At 40.9% G+C, this 16814-nt stretch overlaps 1 protein-coding gene across 4 annotated transcripts in view; it reads left to right on the top strand.

The window, feature by feature from the left end:
* SERAC1 (serine active site containing 1) overlaps positions 1-11552 on the top strand; it is a 42446-nt gene extending 30894 nt beyond the window's left edge. For 2 of the 4 annotated variants that reach the window (XM_075924528.1, XM_075924529.1), the window contains 6 exons: positions 1704-1845; positions 3391-3491; positions 6385-6482; positions 6967-7149; positions 8450-8593; positions 10465-11552. In XM_075924528.1, coding sequence (XP_075780643.1) covers positions 1704-1845; positions 3391-3491; positions 6385-6482; positions 6967-7149; positions 8450-8593; positions 10465-10601 — 805 coding nt within the window. In that variant the 3' untranslated portion in view covers positions 10602-11552. The remainder of the gene's footprint in view (positions 1-1703; positions 1846-3390; positions 3492-6384; positions 6483-6966; positions 7150-8449; positions 8594-10464) is intronic. The other 2 variants (XM_075924525.1, XM_075924527.1) reach the window with 1 other exon arrangement.
* Positions 11553-16814: the final 5262 nt, after the last annotated feature.

Below are 16814 nucleotides of genomic sequence, written 5' to 3'. Positions count from 1 at the left end.
TTACACAGGTCATATAGAAAGTTTTTTTGAATTTTATGAATAGAAATCCCGATTTAGAATTGTAGTGGGCAAAGAGATTGGCATTTTTTATTACAGAGGATAAGGTACTATGATGTTCCCATTTCATATTACCCTCCTTATGGGGGCACAGTTAAGGTAGTGCTGTGTATGAAGCAACATTTTAAGGATGCACTTAATTTTTCAAAAGCTTCAGAGGGGTAGCTGAGTTAGTCTGTAACTGAAAAAACAACTAATAGACTGGCAGCATCTTAAAGATTAACAAAATCTTTATGTAGATGGTATCATGAGCTTTCGCGGGCACAACCCACTTCTTCAGATGACTGGAATATTAAAAGTCCAGATCCAAGAATAAATAAGGGAAGATGAGGGGGAAAAGAAAGGGCAAAAAGAAAAAAAAAAAATAGTGAATTAGAGTGTTCAAGTTACAAGAGGCCGATAAGAACTTGAACAATTTTTTTTCCTTTTCCCTCCTTATTTCCCCTCTCCCCACCTCCTCCTTCCCTTATTTATTCTTGGATCTAGACTTTTAATACTCTAGTCATCTGAAGTGGGATATGCCCACGAAAGCTCATGATACCATCTACATGTTTTGTTAGTCTTTTAAGGTGCTAGACTATTCTTAATTTTTCAGTTGCTCTTGCAAAAATCTCAAGATTTTACTGTCCCCAAAGCATGACTGAAATACTTTTTGACCCACTTGGTGAGCAGATTCTTGTTGGTGTATAAATGAGACCTATACCCACTGTCACCTTGATAGTGGCAAAATCATTGCTTTAGTATAGTATCAGAGACATCGCTATCCTTCAGTATTTCAAGTAATTGTTCATGTTCATTCTAATCACGCATGTGCACATGCATGTGGACAGTATCCAGAAGATTTTTCCATAGCAATTAGCTAGGGTTGACCCTGGAGTGGCTGTGCTATGGCACCCAATATATGACCCGGCTGACCCGGCCCCTCCTGTCAGTGACAGTACCTGGAACTTCTCTGTGCTCATCTCTTTCCTCACAAGCAGATAAACATTCTCCTTCACTTTCATGCATAATTAGCTGTTAGTTCATAATTACAATAATTCTTAGTAGTATAAATTCGTTATGGGGATTTGCCTCACCCTGTCTCATTAAACCATTTCCCACGGCATGCCTCATTTAATATTCCTATATAGGTCTTGTAGGGTAAATGGTACTGCCATGGGGGTTTTGGTTTCACTCCTCTCCCCATCTCTTAGTAAATCACATAAATGTATTACTCGCTGTGTTCCAGCAGGCTGAACACTCCATGGGAACCTCACTTTTCCTTTGAATGCAGAAGAAAGGGAATGGTGTGGTTCAGTTTTCCAGACACTGTATAAGTTGAAGATGTATCTGTTTGTGTTCCATTAATGTGCCTCTAGCCTCTTAGAATACCTCAGATTTCAGCAGTCCTACTGCAGAAGGCTGGGATGCATTTAATGTTACATCATGTAATGGTATAGACCACTTGAACTCCCTGCCTTGTTCCTAGCCCACTGTATTCTGTGTGGCTAACCGTTTACAGTTTGTTCTGTATACCTCCTATGACATGTGATGACTACATTAACATACAGGGGGATATTTTGGGATGGTTCAGGATAAAATGGCTATTGTAAATTTTAATACATTAAAATATGTACCCTACTTTTTAAAACTCTTTCCAATATCAGTCAGCCTATTAAAGCCGACGTCCTTTTTATTCACGGTCTTTTGGGAGCAGCATTTAAAACCTGGAGACAGCAAGACATTATTCAACCTTTGGATGAACAGGTTTCTGAAGGAGAAGAGGTTTACAGTGAATGTTGGCCAAAGGTAGGGAGACAATAACTAATTATCATCAAATTATTGTTTCCTCCTCAATGAACACTGTAGAGAGGAAAACAGAAGCGATCTAGAGTCACACTATCTAGCTAATGCCCCTGGTTTTAATCTGAATTACTTTTAATCAGATTCCATAAGTAGCTTTTTCTTACTTGTAAATGCTTGCCAACAAGTTGCATTTTTTAACAGATAGTTCTTGGAGCGGGATTTCCCAGCTAATGTTAGTCCCTCTGATACTACTTTTATCAGAGAAAACAAGGGTAATATCTTCCATGCCTCTCTCTGTTATTCCTCAGTTTAGGCTAGCATTCAGTTAGCAAATAGATATTTGTTTGCGCTCCTTGCCTTTTCTACTGACTATTCAAAGACCAAAAATAGTCTATAAAATTTCAGGCTATAGGAGATGGGTTTTGGAGTTGTCTGCATAGCTGAGGCTAGCACCGTAAGGCATACTATGGCATCTGAGCCTGAACCATGTGTTATCGCATAGTGTAAATGTGCATATGGAAGCCCATGTGGCAGCTTGGCTTTGGGCAATCTCCTTAATCTGCATGCCTGTTCCCAGCCTGTAAACCAGTAATTTTCTTGCTTCTCAGAGATGTTACAAGGGTTAATTGCTGGGCAGTATTTATCCCTGGTATTATTCTATTGAAATCAGCTTTGTAAAGCTCTGCTATTGTTTGTAAAGCACTTGGAAAATTAAAGAGGTTTAAAATTAAACTCAAAAGATGATTTCTTTAACTGCCAGTCCCACCAACATGACCTGAGACTAGTAAAATCATGTTGCTTCTTAAATCATTACCAATAGTAATTGTTTCTGCCATCAAAATGTAGTGGACCCTTTTGTCAATAATGCTTGTGTCAAAACAGAATTCAGCTCATTCTCCCATAGCTTTGGTAGTTATGTGATATGCTAACAGTGGAAAAAAACACATGTGCAGCAAATATTTTCAGACGGGTGTCATTTTTTACATTTTAGTCAGTTTTCTAATTATTAACTGCATTTTACAATGGAACGTCAGAGTTATGAATACCAGAGTTAGGAACACCTCCTAGTCGACATACACCTCATTTGGAATCAAAGTACACAAGTAAGCAGCTACAGAGAAAAAATACAAACACACACAAAGTACAGTACTGTGTTAACTAATTTTTAAAAGGGTAAATTCTTTTAAAAATTGACAAACTTTCTGGCTTTCTTTGATTAAATTAAGATAGTTAAAAGCAGTATTTTTTCTTCTGCATTGTAAAGTTTCAAAGCTGTATTAACTCATTGTCCAATTATAAACTTCTGAAAGAATAACCATAATGTTATGTTTAAAGTTATGAATATTTTGGAGTTATGAACAACCTACATTCCTACGGTATTTGTAATTCTTTGGTTTTATTGTATCATTTTGGGGTTTTTTAAATTTTTCTTCAAATTAACTATCAATCTTACAGAAGTTTGCTGATCTTAATTTTGGTGTTTGAGAACCAACAGGTGAAGTGCAAATTCAAGTATATTCTTTTGTTTTGATTTTATATTTAATTTAGACGTGGCTAGCCTCAGACTGTCCTTCTCTTAGAATTATATCTGTGGAATATGATACCCACCTGAGTGACTGGAAAACAAAGTGCCCTATTGAGGACCACAGGTAACAAATGAAGTGCATGTAATGACATATAGGATCCAATAGTCAAGAGCGGGTGATCTTTTTATCTGTCATGGGCTTTTGTGGAGGAGACTTGGGTTTGGAGAAACATCTTACCACCTGTTCCTCAGCTACAGTGTGCACACTTGATTTCCCTACCTTCTGGGTCGGTGCTTGTGATGTCTCTAAGTCAGGGGTAGGAAGACTTTTTGGTCCAAGAGCCTCATTTGAGTATGGAAATTGTGTGGCAGGCCAGGGAGCAGGGCAAGCTCCTGATCCCATCCCCAGTGGGAGCACTGGGCAGGAAGAGCAGGGCAAGTCTCCAACCCCACTACCTGGTTGGAGTGCTGGTGCAGAGCAAGCCCCTGACCAGGGTTCCCTGTAAGATGAGCTCTTGGGCAGCCGCCCAGGAGAGATTCAGACACTGGCAAGCTAATTAGAAGAGTGCCCATGGACTCCCACAGCTGGCAGCATGTGTTTCTATTGGTGGTGCACATCTGCACTTGCCTTGATGCACACAACAAAATTTATTCTGCACCCAGGTGGAAAAAAATTCAAAGGAACATTGCCCTGACCCCATTTCCTGGTGTGAGTGCCAGGAAGAGCCAACAAGCTCCTGACTCCACCCCCCCCCCACCCTGCTCGAGGGGGACAGTGGAGCTCGAGGGCTGGATTACAAGTTCTAACAGGACAGACATAGCCTGCAGGCCATAGTTTGCCCACCCCTGCTTTAAGTTATTGTAGTTCATTCAGCTTTGCATTAAGGAAAACTGTGTGAAGACGTTTAGAGACTGACCTGAAGAGATTCCTTGTGGAGTGGAGGATTTCTTAATTTCAGACAAACAATTATGCAAATATACAACTAAAGTTTTCACATTAAGACTTTATATGCCTGGTTGGCCTAGAGATAATTTTTAGTCAAGAATTCTACATCTCCAAAAAGAGAGCGATGTAGGTCTGTGGCAGATAAAATGTAGCAGCTGTTTTGCGATAAACTGTATTACAATAAAGCTCTTTTGGACAGCAAGTAAAGGAAACCACGTTCAACTGAAAATCAAATTTGTATTTGTCAAGACATTTTTGCCAAAAGTGTTGTGGGTTCTTTATTGGCCACAAGTGACAAGGATTTCTGCATGTGTCTCATTTGAGCAACAGCACCAACTCAACATGGTTTTCTAAAAGAAAAATAGTATCCCAGACTAGGGGTATGTTCCAAAGCCCATTGTCAATAGGAGTCTCTTCATTGACTTTAATGGGTTTTGGATGTGGTCCTAAATCTTAATCCTACAAATTTTTATGCAAGAGCTCAACTTGAAGCAGGTGAATATAATCCCAAAGATATAACTCTTGTGCATAAAATTAAATGTTTGCAGAATCAGGACTCAAGAGGCTTATGTTACATAGTAGAGGAAAATGTTTATCACAGTATAGAAAATTAGGGGGCACGATTCTGGTTTTCTCTCTCCACTCCTTGCTCCTTCTGTTTCTTGGTATTGAGCAGATTGATGCAATTAGGACACACATATAATCCACTATATTAGGAAAACTATAACAATCTTGCCTCCTTCTTTGAGAGCAGTAGAAAAAACAATGCTGTTTAATAACAGCAAAAATATGTGTAGACAGGTGCCTCTGAGCTAGAGTTTATTCATATGACCAGTTAAAGTTATGGAAGTGGAAAAGGATTAGAAAAAGGAAAAACATATATTTCTCAATTCTTCTTACAATAATTTCTGTACTCAGAATAAAATGTGTTCAAAAAGATCACCTGGGCACACAGTATTTGATCATTTTGTAGTTCCATATGAAAAGGAAAGGTATGAAGTAGGATTTCTAAAGAGTATAAAGAAAGATGTAGCACTAGACTTATAAGCTTTGCATTACTATTCATAGGTATTCTAGCTGACATTTAAAAGTGAACTTATAATGCTGTCATTTAAAGTGTCATGGACCAATGGGACAATATTTAGAGTCCCCATGGAGCTGTGAAATCCCATTTGCTATTTTGGCCTTGATTCTGAAAAGAAGCAAATCTCTGCAGCTGACTTGAAGATTTAGATCCTTTGAAAATATACCTTTGAATCTCTTTTCATATGTACTAGAGCAGAATTATCTTTAACATCCATTTTGAGGATTATATAAGGCTTTTTAAATGTGACTTTTATTTAGATCTTTGCACTGTAGTATCCTGATTTTTCTGCTGCTTATTTAATTTCCTGAGTTCTTAACTTGTCCTTTGCTTATCTACATGCAACTCTGCTTCTACTATGAGGAGGGAACCCCAGGAGGTTGAGAGTCAGTAGAACTAACTCTGTAGCTGTTCTGCTACAGAGTGGTTGACCTTGGGCTTTTACCTTTTCTGTACCTGAACTCCATTTTCAAAATGGAGAAAATTAGGCCTTACCATTCTTTTAACAGAGATTATTTGCTATAAAGTGTATTAGAAGAACAAATTATTAATATTTATTTTTTATAAATTATAGGTAGATCTCAGATTCTTTATTCAAAGCCAAGGTTTCAACGTTAGCATGATCAGTGTGTGGCCCTACACTTGAAAGACAGTTAGGCAAAGTATTTGCTCGTCAGACATGTTTGGTTCAAGAGAGAATAAAGTTCTTTATATGCTGATGAAAAATGTGTGTGTATGTAAACCAAGCTGTTTAAAATCCCAAAGCATAATGAGTAGTTAAGAGTTAAAATCAAAACTAAAGAACAACTCCTGCTCTTCTTGAAAATGTTCTTTATCTCTGAGTTTTTGTTCCTAATGAGCCTGTCCCACAAGGTGTTTAGTATCGTCAGTTCTCAGTGAGGATCGTAATAGCTGTGTTCATAACTACCTAATTCCCTTTTCATAAAAAACTCCACTCATGTTTGCCCCTCTCTTTCTCCACTGCAGGAAATCTATTGCTTATAGGAGCAATGAGCTTCTCAATAAGCTTAGAGCTGCTGGTATTGGAGACAGACCTCTGATATGGTTATCACATAGCATGGGGGGTAAGTATTTGCCTATGATTTGCAAATCACATATGTATTATCTACCATTATGCTTTAAAAGGGAGTAGCTAACTTAGCCTGAACTACAACATTTCAGATAAAAGTTTGCAAAAAGTGGTCTGAAAATATAAAACTGATGTTTAGTTTATTGCACTGCATGAATATTTTATTAATTAACTATATTGTTATCTCTTTGTACTATGTTGGGGAAGAGTACAAACTGAGTAACTGGAAAGGTCTTGTAATTGGGAACCTGTAGACTAAATTGTCCCTCTGTTGGATCTATAGTGAACATTGCTGGCAGTGTTTATAGGAAACCAAGTAAGTTTTGAGCATTGGATTGGACACTACATTTTTCAAACTAGAAAAGTAGACCTAATTAGCTGAGGAAAGAGTATGATTGGCTGATTTATATGTATTGTAATATGAACATTATTCTCACAGTAGTTTAGTTCTCTGCATAAATTCATATTTGTGTCATCAGGTCTTCTAGTCAAAAAAATGTTGGTGGATGCTTCCAAGAACCCAGAAATGGATAAAATTGTAAACAACACCCAAGGAATCATATTTTATAGTGTACCTCACCATGGCTCCCAGCTGGCTGAATACTCAATGAGTGCTAGGTATCTTCTCTTTCCTTCTGTGGAGGTTAAGGAACTCAGCACAGGTACATGCATTTTGTAACCACTTAATACAGCAATGTATCTGTTTATGATTTCTTCTGAAAACAGCAAAACTCTTTCATTATTTTAAGGTTGTCTGATAAATTGACAGACTAGATACTGTATGCATTTAAGAAGTGAGTCTTTTCCCATAAAACCTTATGCTCAAATAAATCCTCAGTCTTTAAGGTGCCACAGGACTGATTTCTCGTTGTTTTTGCTGTATTTAACTGTAGAAGTAGAAAAAACTATGGTCAAGTTTTAGAAGAGAAGTCTCTGTTCAGAAATGTAATAGTGCAGTATGTGACCTGTCAAAGAGTGGGACTCACCATTACGGCACCTCCTGCTGGTAGCTCTGGGGAATTAGTCCTTCTTCAACAGGGAAGCCTCTTCTGGTGCGCCACGCTCTTGCTCTGGACCCGCGTCAGTCCCAGACCGCGTTGTCCTCTTGGGAACACTGCCTTCTGGCAGTGTTCACTCCAGTGGCCTTTAGTCTCCCTTCCTGGGGTTATCAGCAGGCCTTCATCTAGCTACTGCCACTGTTGCCAAGTGCAGCCTTAAACTAACCCCTCACTTCAGGGGCAAGCCACAGTCCTTTCATGCCACACAATGGTGGCTAGACATGGTGCAAAGGAAAAGATGGGGGGTCCCAGGCCCACCAACTACTCAGGGTCCCGACCCAGAGACCCTCTGGCAGGAGCCTTGTCGTGCCGTCCTGTACTCCTTTCTAGTTTCCTGAGTCACTTCCCCTGTGACCCTTTGCATTGTTTTGGCCCTTGAAGCAAGGCCTGCAGACTGGCAGGTATCAAGCTGGAGGCTCTCTCTCTAGCACACCCCTCCCAGCACTGCTCTCCAGAAGGTGCTTCCTTGGGATCCAGGTCCTGCACCTTCCCTGGTCAGAGCCTCTCACTTGCTCTGCTGGGCAGCTCCTTATATACAGGGCTGCCCCAGCAAGCCACAACCTGATTGGCTACTATAAAGCCTCTCTCTAACTGGCCAGGGCTGTGCACAAGCTCCCTCCAGCCTGTCTTAACCCCTTCTGGCCAGTGTGGGGCAGTCACCCTACTGCATAACTCTTCTGTATTTTTTTGTAATCAAATCCCAGGCCATGTAGAATTAAACTACAAAATTAGCATTGCATATTCTTGGTTATCATCATACCCCTGAAAACAGAGTCTTGTGATAGATGTGTGGCTGTTTTTACTGGAATTATAATTTTGCCAAAGCATTTCTTATAAGATGAACTATTGCAGATATGAGTTGACACACGTTACACAATATTCAGTATTTATTTTTCTCCTTCAGATTCTCCTGCCCTTAAAGAGCTGAACGATGATTTTGTTTCATTTGCCAAGGATAAGAAATTTCCAGTGTTGAGTTTTGCAGAAACCTTACCAACACATATAGGCAGCATGATAAAACTGCATGTGGTACCTGTGGAATCATCAAGTATGTCAACAAGCTATTTACCTTTTCTTACATATTGCTATAGGAAGATACGCAATGAAGATACTATAATATCTGGAAAAAAATAAGCAGGGGATATTATATGAAAAACTATTGATACATTTAAACCATTAACCCCGCATTTCTCAAACTGTGGGTCCCGACCCCCCAGTGGGGGGGGTCGTGAGCAACTTAGAGGGGGGGTTGCAATATTACAAAGTTTGAAAACCCCTGCATTAACCTTTTGTTTAAACTTCTGGCCAGATTTTGACCTTGGATACATTTACTCCTGCAGGAATTCTGTGCCAAAAAATTAAAACTTCTGCACACAATATTTGCAAATTCTGCATATTTTATTTGTCAAAATAACACAATATAATCATGTCAGTTTCAATTATTTTGATAATTTATTTCAAAATATCTGTCAGCAAGTATTTCTATAACAACACAGATTAAAAAAAAACAGATTCTGGTAATTTTCTTTTATAAGTAGATTCCTTACTAGGCATATTAATACAGAACTTTGTGTCGTTCATTTAAATACAATACAGAACTGTATTTCCTACACCACTCAGTAGTGCAAAGGCGTTGGGGAGTCAGGCGTAACAGAGGAGAAGGAGGGAGCCTACAAATGAATGTGGAGGGTGTTGGGTGTGCTTGGGAGTCTTTTTTGGGGGGGAGGGTTGTTAGAGAATTTGGAAGCCTCCCTTGAAGACCATGGCTGACTCCAAGTCTCTCCCATTCAGACAGACACACCTGCCCCTATCCTTGCAACCACCATTCCCTGGCTCTCAGTCCCCCCTCTACTGTGACCAGGCTCTATGTTGTCACTTCATTAGCTCCTCAGCTCATGATCCACTCTGCCCCCTCCATGAGCCATTCATTTTGAACCCCAATCTGTGACCTTCCAGCAGCCCTCTATGCCCTACTCTGTCTTAACCAAGCTCTGCGCCGGGGGTGCTGTGATGAATTTCTACTCCTGAGGGAATTCTCTAGCCCATGTTAACATATGCACATAGAATTAGAATAAAAGATTCAGCATAACCTTATTTAGAACTTTTACTAAAGCTATGAGGCTTAGCTATCAGAAATACCTAAATAGCATGATTATGCTAATTTAACTTAATTTGCTGGGAGTAGAGCACCTATATTGTACCCTTCAGTGGTGGCGTTTTTTTCCCTTTTCTGGAGAAACTCTTTATACTGTATTCCAAGTTAAAGTTTGAATCTATGCTGGATTGTGCACCAAAGTCACAGTTTTTAATAAGAGTTTATTTAATTATGGAGAAGTTGAATTATGAGTAAAAACTTTCTGCAGTCTTTTAGACTTTTTCAAAATGTAGATACTTTGACGTTAGTAGGGCCAGGATTTAACCCAATGACAAAAACTCCCATTGAGCTGAATAGTTAGGATTTCAATCTTTGACATTAAATGATGTGTTCAGTAAGGAATGTGTATGGTTGTAATCCTCTTCTTATACTATTATTTACTTCTTGAGTAAACTGGCTGCTGGTGACTAAATCAGTAAAGGAAAATTATAGTGGAAGGAAGAAGTTTTCTAAAGCTCTGATCCTGCAAAGGGATCCATATGGGCAGACACCTGTTTGTGGAATCCCACTGAAGTCAGTGGAACTCTGCATAAGTCTAAGGATGTGTCCAAATGGATTCCTTTAGAATCAGCCTAAATGTGCCTCTGCTTATGCAATGTATCAGCACTGTGTATTCATAGTGCTTTCAGTTCATTTAAAAACAACCTAGTGTAAGGCAACATGAATAAATAACTGCTATGGATGGGTTGTTTTGGCATGACTTCAATTGCTAATGCAAGTGCTTTTTCTTAATCTACACTATTTCATTTTTTTCCTTCCCCCAGATTTAGGCATAGGAGACCTAATTCCAGTGGAGGTTAATCATCTGAATACTTGCAAGCCAAAGAAGAAAGATACTTTCCTTTACCAACGTACTCTAAAATTTATTCAAGATGCTTTAGCAAGAGAACTTGGAAGCTGAGTCCTTACCATCCTTGCTTGCTTCTCTCTGCCATTTGGTGTAATGCAACAATCTTTCCACTAAAACTGTTGGGAGGCCTCCTGAACCACAGACACAATATTAATAAAAAAAAAATCACCTGTCCAAGTGGCTTTGAATACATCTTCTGCTTGGAAATCTACATTGTCTGTGTCTGAAATACATTCAAAATATATACAGACTCAACCACAGCTCCAGAAATCTTGCAATAAAAGGTGAAAATCTGCTGTGATTTACTTTGACTTCTTGTCTACGTGTATGTAATTCCTCTGAGTTGCCCAGTAGGCAATGATGTTGCAGTGGAGGAAAAGCTTCAGATATCCTGCAGCTACTTTTCTAGAGCACCATAGATGAGCTATGAAGAGTGTCCCCTGTAAACTTCTTAGCCAAGAAAAATTGCTGTGATTATGACATGAATGTACGTATGGGACAAAAGTGCTACATTAGTGGACTAAAAACAATAAACGCAGATGATGCTCTGTTTCTATAACATAGGGAAACAAGTGGTTGTCTCAGAGTATGCATGTGCTTGCGAGTTTGAAACAAATGAATGATTCTGGATACTGTTTTGATTTAGGAGCTAGTTGGATTAGGTTTATGCTGCTTGCCTTTCTGTTTGAGAGGCCCAGACATTCTTCTGGTTTAGTTCACTTATTACCTGTGGGACATCAGTTGATAACAAATGTAGGAAAGAGAGTGCTGTGTGAGAAATAGAGTATCACCTACTCTGTTGATCTCTGGTATGGGATCTTGTGTAAAGAAAACAGAGGCAGTTTAATCTAGTTTTAAGCAAAAAGATAAATTCTTGTACTGTTCCATTTTAATTCCATCTGTTTTTGGGCTTCAAGATCATAGAAAAAGAGCCATAGTATGTCTCTGGCCTAGTTCTCTGCTCTGTCACACATAAGACCTGTGTAAGAGACCTTTCTGTCGGCAGAGGCATGTAGATTAGGGTTGTAGGCAAAGGTAAATGAAGCCGCGATTTAAATGATCGCGGCTTCATTTACATTTACATGGCTGCTGCGCTGAGCCGACAAACAGCTGATCAACTGTTTGTCGGCTCGCCGCTAGTCTGGACGTTTCCCCTGTCGACATCAAAGCCCTTTGTCGGCAGCCCCGTTATTCCTCGTGGAATGAGGTTTACCGGGGCTGCCGACAAAGGGCTTTGGTGTCGACAGGAGGAACGTCCAGACTAGCGGCGAGCCGACAAACAGCTGATCAGCTGTTTGTCGGCTCAGCGCGGCAGCCATGTAAATGTAAATAAAGCCGCGATCATTTAAATTGCGGCTTCATTTACCTTTGCTGAATAAACAAATCTACATGCCTCTGCCGACAGAGGCATGTAGTGTAGACGTTCCCTAAGAGTGCTGAAACAGGCAGCGGTGCAGAAGGATATAGCACTGCATATGATGGCACCTATCCCTCTTATGCACTCATCAAATATTAAAGTTTCTTCTGCTCCCAGATCTCCTCTGCTCAGTGCTGCCTGCTCGCTGATACCAATGGCATCGGACCAACCAGAATCTCCTTTTGCTCCACCTGTTTCAAGCAATAAGCAGGATAATGTGGAGGAGATAGTTTTCTCATCTGAACACTCCTCCCCAGAAGGCACAGAAACTCTTTATAGCCCTAGGGAACAGAGTACTAGAGAGCAACACAGACAACCACCAGGATCTACTTGCTCCCTAACAGGATATGTGGATACCAGCCTTACAGTCATACAACTATCGAATCTTCAGGGGCTTACTGATTGCCTGTTCTGCCTTCCTGTTTTTCCCTTTGATATTTTCATAACCTCTGCTTCTTGTTTCCTACCCCACCTTTCCCTGCCCCCCTATTTATTTTGGGACTGCACATGCTAAACTCAAAGCTCCGGTCATCTGAAGAAGTGGGCTGTGCCCATGAAAGCTCATGATACCGTCTACATGTTTTGTTAGTCTATGAAGCGCTACCAGACCAGTTTTTGTTTTTTAAGTCATACAAGAGACAGCATGTTTCAATGACAGAAGACCATACTACAATCAAAGACAAAGGCACAGACAACAGAGATGTCACCCTACCCAATTTCAGGCTTCCAAGTCCCAAGCACTACCAAACAAGATGCAATTTTGTATAATTGGTCACGCATCTGACTGGCCTCCTCCTAACTGCCAGCACCAATGGACTGAGCAATCTTTGGTCATCGGCTTTGACCATTTTTACCATAGTTGGGCCTCAGTCCTCAGAGACCACTGGGCTTTAGATATCATTTAAATAGGTTATACCGCCACCTTTATCTCCCTCTGACCTATCCAACCCCCTTGCCTGTCCCTCTGCAGGGACCCTTCTCATGAGCCCCAAGAAGTACATCACTTTCTACAATTAGGCTATGTCTAGACTGCAGGCTTCTTTCAGAAGAACTTTTTTTTGGAAGAGATCATCTAATGAAACTTCTTCTGAAAGAGAGTGCCCATACACAAAAGCGCATTGAAAAAGTGATCTGCTTTTTTGAAAGGTAGCGTCCACAATGAATGGATGCTATCTCGCATTTCAGCTGTGATTACTATGGATGGAGTGGGCACCAGGGCACTTGTGCTTTTTCCTCTTTCTTCTTTCAAAAGAACTTCCTCTTCCCTGTCCACACACGCCTTTTTCTAAAAGAGTTCTTTCGGAAAAGCTTCTTCCTCGTAGAAAAAGGATTACCAATGCTGGAAAAAAACCTTTGTTCTTTTGATTTACTTTTGGAAGAATGCGATTGCAGTGTGGACATAACTCAGGTTTTGTCGGAAAAACGGCCCTTTTTTCTGACAAAACTCTTTAGTGTAGACATAGCCTTATGGGCTACGGAACAAGTTCCAACACAACAAAGAGGGAAGGGATTTTATTCCCATTATTTCCTGACTCAAAAGAAAAATGGAGGTTGGAGATCCCTGTAATATGTAAAAAAATTCAACAAATTTGTCTATACCCACAAATTAAAAATGGTCATTCTCAAGTCTATCATTCCTGCACTGTAAGAGGGGGAATGGTTCTCAGCCTTCAACCTACAAGATGCGTATTTTCACATTATCATCCATCCTGCCCACAGATAATTCCTATGATTCACAGTAAGACATGATCACTTCCAATAAAGAGTACTACCATTTGGGCTGTTGATGATTCCACGGATCCTTACTAAAATTCTTCTGATGGTAGCTGCTTTTGTATTCCCATACTTAGACAATTGCCTGCTAAAACGCCATACCCTAACAGAAACATTATGCATTATTTAACAAGGTTCTCCCTTGAGCTCAGCTCAATGAAAGGAAATCTACCCTAACTCCAGTACTATGACTGGACTTCACAGGAGTGCACCTGGGCTCAGTGGAAGCCAAAGCAACACTGCTAATGCCACAAGTCACATCAATAACCTCTCTCATATTGGTGGTTTCTCACAGCCTCTGGGGGTCTGCGTGCACTTGCCAACAACTCTTGGGACATATGGCAGCCACTACTTCTGTTGTAAAACACTACACATGTGATGCTTTCAAGGATGGCTGAGCTTGGCATATATTTCACAAAAGCACAAGTTAAACAAAAGACTCACACTGACCCCAGAGGATCTACATTCAGTACAATGGTGGACAAACCCAATAAAACATTTCCTCAGGCATCCCATTTCAACAGGATCCACCATCCATATAAATCTCAACAAATGCATCTCTGGTGCATGGGAAGCTTCACCTAGACCAACATACAATCCAAGGCAAGTGGTCCTCTGCGGAAACATATTTACATATCAATCAGCTTGAACTATGCATGGATCACAAAGCATGGCTGTGTTTCCTCCCTATTATAGAAGGCAAGATGATAAGGGTACTGGTGGACAGCATTGCATGTATGTTCTATATTAACCAACAGTGTGGAGCATGTTCCCATTCCCTATGCACAGAGGCCTTAAAACTATGGAACTGGTGCATAAAACACATCACTATTACAGCAGCATATATTTTGGGGTCATGATGGTGTACAAATTAAGCAGACAGTTTTCCCTAAGAGCGTGAATGGAAACTGAATGGTAAAATAGCACAGCACATATTTCAGATGTGGAGATCCCCACACACAGACTTGTTCATGACATCAGTGAACAAAAAATGCCCAGAGTTTTGTTCACAAGCAGCACTAGGTACATGATTGCTAGGGCATACTTTCCTCATCAAATAGAATTCTCTCCCCCTATATGCATTCCCTCCAATATGACTTATCGCCAGAATACTACACAAAGTATGAACCAACAGGGCCAAAATAATACTCCTAGTATTGACATGGCCCAGATAGACATAGTCATGGTTCCCTTCTCGGACATGCATGGTGATTTGCACTCCGTTCACTCTCACTCACCTATGGAATCTTCTCTCTCCAAGATGATCGTGAAGTCCTCCAGCTGGACCTGGAGAAACTTCACCTGATAGTGTGATTCCTTCATAGCTACACTGCAATGAACTGACCTCCTGAGAACAGGTAAAACAAGTGTTAATAAACAGTAAGAAATACATGAACTACTTACCTACAAAAATGGAAAAGATTCTTCCTGTGGAATCAGAACAAATATCTATACACCAGGCACCACTAGCACTAATCCTAGAATATTTATTATCCCTAAAGAGCTTGCTACAAGCTTGTTTAGAGTTCATCTTGCTGCCATCAACAAGTAGATGGGACTGCCAATATTAATTCATGTGATTACTAAGCAATTTCTCGGAGGCATACAGAATTTATACCTAGATGTCCAAGAACCCACACCAGAATAGGACTTTAATCTAGTGCTCAGCAGGTTAACCAGAGCCCCATTCAAACCCTTAGCTTCATGCTCATTACTTTACCTATCTATGAAATTGGCATTCCTGGTCGCCATTAGATTGGCATAGAGTCTGCAAAATAGGTGAGCTCTCATGGCTAACCCCCCATACACAATATTCTTCTAGTACCACTTAGAACAGATCCTAAGATTTTGCCCAAAAGAGTGTCCCAATTCTGCCTCAACAAACCAATTCACTGACTTAATATTTCAGCTGAAACCACACACTAACACACTGTGTCTTATAGGGATGTTACATTTTGATTAACTAATCAAATAGTTGACGGGATTTCCATCAACTATTTGATTAATTGATAAGGGCACCTCTGCCTTTGTACTGTAGCAAGAGCCCTGCTGGACTCCTGCTACAATCAAAAAGTGGAAGCCCAGCAGGGGGACTGGCCCCATGCTCCCTGCAGTGCCTCAGCTTTTGAAATGGTCAAGAGCCCCAGTGTACATTTCAAAGGCTCAGGCACCGTAGGAAGCGTGGGGCCAGTCTCTGTGGGGCTTCTGCTTTTGAAATGTACAAGAGTCCTGCTGGGGCTCTTGCACGTGTCAAAAGCAGAAATGCAGCAGAAGCGGCACAAGCAGAGACTGCTTCAGTCCCCGCTCGCACCGTTTCCCGCTGTGCCTCTACCTCCCCTGCGTCCTATGGAGGCAGTACTGGGGTGGGGGGGAGGACTGGCTTTTAAGCCAGGTCCCCCCAGCACCAGCTCCAACTCTCCCACCTTGCTGCCTCTCTCTGATAGAGGCAGTGGGGGAGGAGGGAAACTAGTCACATCACTAGTTGACTATTCAACTAGTTGCTTACATCCCTAGTGCCTTAGCATTTTATCTTGTCAGAATGAAGCCCTTCTGAAAATAACCTTGACTTTTTGTATCAACAATAGAACGATTGACAATCTCTGCCATATTTATGCAAAGATCATCTAAATGCATCTCCAGCTGAATCCATATGTACTATTCACTACACAACACTGGAGCCCCTCTGGAGGGGGAGAGGGAAGAGGCAGAGCAGGGGAAGGGAGAGGCGTGACCTGGCGCAGAGAGGATTTGTCTTGGCCCTTCTCCGGGGAGAGGGGAGTTTATGGGGCCAATGCCTCCCCATCCATCTCCCTTCAGCGGTCACCTCTGCCACTTATCTACCTCTATAGCATTCCTACACAATGTACCTCTTCTAGACATCTGCGGGTGGCCACCTGAGCCTCTGGACACACATTTAAGAACTGTTGTATAGTTACTCTCTGTTCAAGCTCAGTCACAAAACTAGGCCTCACTGTACTAGCCTCAGCAATGAACTCAAGTCTGAAGTCCTGTCCATCCTCATGAGGGTACTGCTGTACATTCACTGAAGTGGAGCACCCACAGGGACATCTCTG

This window comes from Pelodiscus sinensis, chromosome 3, assembly GCF_049634645.1.
Source record: "Pelodiscus sinensis isolate JC-2024 chromosome 3, ASM4963464v1, whole genome shotgun sequence".
Taxonomy (NCBI): Eukaryota; Metazoa; Chordata; order Testudines; family Trionychidae; genus Pelodiscus; species Pelodiscus sinensis.
Note: the sequence above shows the minus strand (reverse complement) of the source record. Positions and strands in the feature narration are given on the sequence as shown.